Source organism: Tarenaya hassleriana, unplaced genomic scaffold, assembly GCF_000463585.1.
Source record: "Tarenaya hassleriana unplaced genomic scaffold, ASM46358v1 Cleome3, whole genome shotgun sequence".
Classification (NCBI taxonomy): Eukaryota; Viridiplantae; Streptophyta; class Magnoliopsida; order Brassicales; family Cleomaceae; genus Tarenaya; species Tarenaya hassleriana.
Window position 1 is genome coordinate 1,825,024 of NW_010966177.1, and position 5,267 is coordinate 1,830,290.

Sequence of the window (5,267 nt, forward strand, 5' to 3'; positions counted from 1 at the left end):
TTGGTATTTTTAACAAAAACAATGTTTTCTATATATCATTTTTATATTGATATTAACACAATTTTACACCACAAATTAGATAAGATAGAATAAAACAATATGATTATAGTATTAACATAGTTGGTCGTCGTATAATTGAAGCTAATATTAAAATATTGAATTGACATTTTTCTCCAACTAATAATATCATTAGATTCTGGGAACATGTTTGTGAAATGGTAGTGAGTGGGATTCTCTGGTGCTCTCGCCACCCATTTCATCCCCCACTCGTCTTGTTCTTCTTGATCGTATCGCCTTCGTGCTCATTCGCTTCTCGTCAAAACACATCGAGGTATTTTTTATTTTCTAATTTTGGATTTAAATATTCACGAATCTCGAGGAATCTGGAGGGAAAGTTTTGATTTTTCCGCAGAAAGTTCGATTTTTGAAGTGTTTTTCCTTTGTTGTGATTTCAAGTTTCTTTCTTTCTTTTTACTCAGTTTCAAAATTGAATGGATGGAGTTTTAATTCCGAGATCTGGAGTGAGTTAATGGATCAAGCAGTGATTTCTCTCTCTATCTCTCTCTCTCCAGAAGTCTCTATCTGTCTCGACAAATAAGCCAATTCATTTATTTGATTTGATTTCAGGCAGCACATCTTACGTGTTTCTCTCTCTCCTCTGGATCGTGGGAATGGAAATAAATAATTATTAGATTTCAATGCCATAACAAGCGATGTAATTTTCTCGGACGAAATTTCCCCGAGAAAATTAGAACAAACACATGGAGAGCCCAAGAAAATCCAGCTCCTTCTGAACTCTTTAAGTCATCGCTCCCGAAACCCTTCCTCACAAATCCAAATCCTGTAAAGTCGCGATCTTTTCCTCTTATCCGATGTTTTCCGTAATGGTTTTTGGATTTGTTCATTTATTTTTTCTGAATTAAATGCGCAACTTCCATGCCCACATACATGCACTGAAAAACCTCTTTTTGGGGTTTCTGGGTTTTGCTCTTCAGATTTCAGGGATTTGTTCTGTGCATGCAAGAGCCAAAAACAGATCAAGAGCGGCCTCTGGATGAGAGAATCATCCGACCCAGATGTCCGATTCCGACAAAGCGAAGGTGGATCCACTGTTGAAGGATTTGGATGAGAAGAAAGAGACTTTCCGGCGAAACGTCGTGTCTCTGGCGGCGGAGCTGAAGCAAGTAAAGGTCCGTTTGGTTTCTCAAGAACAATCCTTTGTTAGAGAAACGCTATGTAGAAAGGTGGGTTCTTTATTTATTATGCCCATTGGATTTTGAATCATCATCATCATCATCATTGGTTCCTCCTTTTTATTGTTCATTTTGGTGTTTCCATGGCGGGTGGGACCATTCTTCTTGTTTTGCATGTTGAATTTCTGGGTTTCTTTTTGTAATTTAATCAGACAGAAATGATATTTTAATTCATCTCTGGTTTTTGGGTTTTCTTTTTCTTTTTTTTTTCCAGGAAACAGAAGCTAAGGCCAAGAACATGGAAATGGAGATCTGTAAATTGCAAAAGAAATTAGAAGCTAGAAATTGTCAGCTTGAAGCTGCAGCCTCTGCTGTTGAAAAGGTTCCTCTCTCAAATCCTTCTAATTTCTATGTGATTCCGATTCAATCAATGAGATTAAAGTTTCCAACTTGTTTTTTTTTGTGAGATCACTGGTTTTGCACAATCAAGATGCATATACGGTTGATTTCAGACGAAGAACACTGCTTAGTTTTGTGTTCATAGAATGGCATTTAGTTATATTACATTACTGATAAAAGATCAGACTTCTGGCATTTAGTGTGAGATCTTGACTTTGATATATCTGAATCTTCAGGCATTTGATCCGTTTGTTTTTCTGTTTGACCCTTTCAAAGAGTTAACTTTCGTGATGAAATGTTCGAATAAGATCTCATTGTTGATAGAAAATCTGAAATGGGCCAATGCTTCCGATCTCAAAGTTGTTAAATTTCAACTAAGATAATCTGGTTAGGTTACCAAACTAGATTTTCAAAATGTTAGAACATGGAATAGTTTGATGAGCTACATAGTCAGCATATCGAATAATCGTTCCTACAGGAAGCTTCCTCTGGATTTCGGGTCTATCCTGCTGTTCATTTTTGTTAACCTGCAAATCTTTTCCCTGAATTTCTGATTATGTTCTTATCCAAAACAGTTCCTTAAGGAATTGGATGATCTGAGATCACAGCTTGCCATCACCAATCAAACCTCAGAAGCAAGTGCTGCTTCTGCTCAATCTGCACAATTGCAGTGCTCAACACTTATGCAACAACTCGACGAAAAAACACTTTCTCTTAGAGACCACGAAGATCGTGTAACTCAGCTTGGACATAAGCTCGATAATCTGCAGAGTGAACTGGACGCCAGAGAATTCTCTCAAAAACAGCTGAGAGAAGAAGTTCTGAGAATCGAGAACGACATAACAGAGGCTGTTGCAAAGGCCGGGATGAATGCAGACTGTGAGCTTAGGAGAATCCTGGAAGGCGTATCACCAAAGAACTTTGAGAGGATCAACAAGATTTTGGCGACGAAAGATGAAGAGATCTCGAAGCTGAAAGATGATATAAGGTTCATTTCGGCTCAGTGGAAGCTCAAGACCAAGGAGCTTGAAGGACAGGTTCATATCTGTTTGTTCCTATGCTTTGCTAAGTGATTGCTTGTGTGTGAAATTTCAAACTACGTGTATGACCTTTGACTGATATACCGAAACATTTGCGTGGAAACAGCTGGAGAAACAGAGAAGGGCGGATCAAGAGTTGAAGAAGAAGGTTCTGAAACTGGAGTTTTGCCTTCAGGAAGCTCGAAGTCAGACAAGGAAGCTGCAGAGAGTAAGTTCATGAGTATTGCATTCGATCTATTCTTTCATTATCAGTTTCAGTTGGATCGACAGTTAATTTTGAACCAAACCCTCATGCCAAGATCCAAAATTTATATGATCCAAGATACTTTTTCTGGGTTTTCTCCAGATGATCATGCAAACCCACGATAAACAAGCAAATCTTGAATCAAAGGATTAAACTTTTTTCCTTGTTGCTGAGAATATTTCTGTGATATATGATTAAAAATGGAACAGATGGGGGAGAGAAGGGACAAGGCGATCAAAGAACTGAGAGATCGGTTGTCGGAGAGACGGCAGAACGAATCAGAGCTGCCTCCCCCGTCGGAGAGACCCAACTTCTGGGAAACTTCGGGTTTCAAGATCGTGGTCTCAATGTCCATGTTGTTCCTTGTCATAGTCTCCAAGCGATGAACCCTTTTTTTTCCCGTCTTTGTAATCTTGAATTCCTATTTTTTTTAAATGTAAGTGTAGTTGCAGATATATAGAGTCATACATGCAGTATATCTTACAAGAAAAGAGCAACCAATATTCCTGGTTCATGGGGAAAATCAGTGAAACTATTTAATAGTATACCTTTATGTATGGTGATCAAGTTAATTAGTTGTGATACAAATTTGAATTAAAATGTTTATTTCAGTGTGGAGTTCGAAAGAGAGTTATAATCCAAATCATATAATTAGTTTTGGATTTTAGGATCAGTCTAATCTTGATTCTAGATATTCGGTTATAAAAAAATAATTAATTATAGTTATTAATTAAATGTGGTTATTTAGCTTGTAAATACACCTCACAATCTTCACTACCCTTCCTAATTAGAAAAAATAATTTAAATTAGGGTCTTAAAAGATTGGAAAACGTGTATTTTGACTGATGAAAATATCGAAATGGGGGGGAGAAAGCGTCGTCAAGTTTTGCCAATTTCAAATCCAAATGCATTGGACGACGACTGTTTTATGTTTGTGCAAAATATATTCTAATAATATTTATTAATTAAATAAACTTGGACATCCTCCTCCGTTTGCTTTTTTTTCTCTCGAAACTGAAAACCATATATGATATTTTGGGTATTCTTTTTTACACCGTTATTAAAAAAAAAGGTGCATCCGTATGCATGCTTTTTTTTTTCTGGGCCAATTTTAATGATGCGTTTATGATTCTAAAGAAAACCCCATTATTTCTTTCTACCGTTTTAATTTTTAAGATTTTTTCCTAATTATTTGGTTCCATTATTAAGGAGATATAGCTTTTGGTGGAGGAAAAAGACAGGTCGGTCCACATTATAATTATATAACAGACGCCGAAGGTGGATGGATGCCGCTGCAATGTGTTTACTTTGAAACCAAAAAAAAAAAAAGGGTACCATTCTCTTCTCCCTCCGACACGTTTGACTCTTTTGGGTCTCTCTTTATTCGCCCGGTTCGGTCTCTGGTCTTATTTGGTATATCCCGGTATCTGTAACAAATGACAAAACTACCCTTATCTTTTGTCGAATTTTCCACCCAATCCCCAACCGAAGTATAAAGTTGGGAACTTTGACATTATAGGTTTTGTTTGATTTATTAATTTTGTTTCCTTACTAGTGAAATTTAGGAAAACTGAAAACACGTTTGTGGGAAGTTGGAATGAATAATCATCGCACTGTTATTTTAATATAAATTATTTACAAGTTATTAGTGATGGATCTGAATATAAACAATCGGCATAGGCAAAAAATGTTATATTATTCACCAGTCCAAAACATTTCAATCTTAGTAATTCGAAATGCAAAAAAAAGGAAAAAAAAACAACAACCCATCTTTAGATAATGATATTTTAACATTTGGAAGTTCAAAATTAGCTCTAAGATAATGCACTAAATATAAATTAATTGACATAGTTTTTACTAAAAAAAAACCAAAACGAAATGGTAATATTGTTGAATTTGAAGATAGTTGCTGACTCATATAATAATAATAATAATAATAATAATAATAAGGGTGAGTCCAAAAAAAACCCAACTTACGAAAAGTTTGCATTAAAAACCTAAACTCACACCGTCCTAATAATAACAACAACAATAATGCAATGTTTAATTATTTTTATTTTAATTATTTGGTTCAAACGATAAGTATTGGAGGGGCAAAAGTTTGAACGGTCAAAAGTTTCAAACACAAAAAGAGGAGGAAAAAACCAAACCCAATGTTCTTTTTTCCTAACGATTTACCAACTCCGGACATTATCCAATTATTTTATTTCCCTTTGTAAAATTCACGAATTTATTTCTATAATAATCTAATATAAAAATTATTTTAATATATATGTGTACATTTATTTATTTATTTATTTTTGTTTATCTTATTTGCGTATTTTTGGATTTTATTTATTGTATGATGATACGACTGTCACCAGCGCATTATAGCATACGTCTCTTGAAAAG

The 5,267-nt window shown here is 35.1% G+C and overlaps 1 protein-coding gene across 2 annotated transcripts; it reads left to right on the plus strand.

Annotated features, from left to right (window-relative positions):
* The first annotated feature begins 225 nt into the window (after window positions 1–225).
* LOC104818749 (myosin heavy chain, clone 203-like) lies at window positions 226–3,390 on the plus strand. 2 transcript variants are annotated; one of them, XM_010548465.2, is made up of 7 exons: window positions 226–331; window positions 628–881; window positions 996–1,244; window positions 1,468–1,575; window positions 2,168–2,629; window positions 2,739–2,840; window positions 3,086–3,390. In XM_010548465.2, exons 3-7 carry the CDS (start codon window positions 1,077–1,079, stop codon window positions 3,260–3,262), a joined length of 1,017 nt encoding a protein of 338 aa, XP_010546767.1. In that variant the 5' UTR covers window positions 226–331; window positions 628–881; window positions 996–1,076; the 3' UTR covers window positions 3,263–3,390. The 2 variants fall into 2 exon arrangements, with proteins under 2 accessions (XP_010546767.1, XP_010546766.1); XM_010548464.2 differs by having other exon boundaries at window positions 628–843.
* Window positions 3,391–5,267: the final 1,877 nt, after the last annotated feature.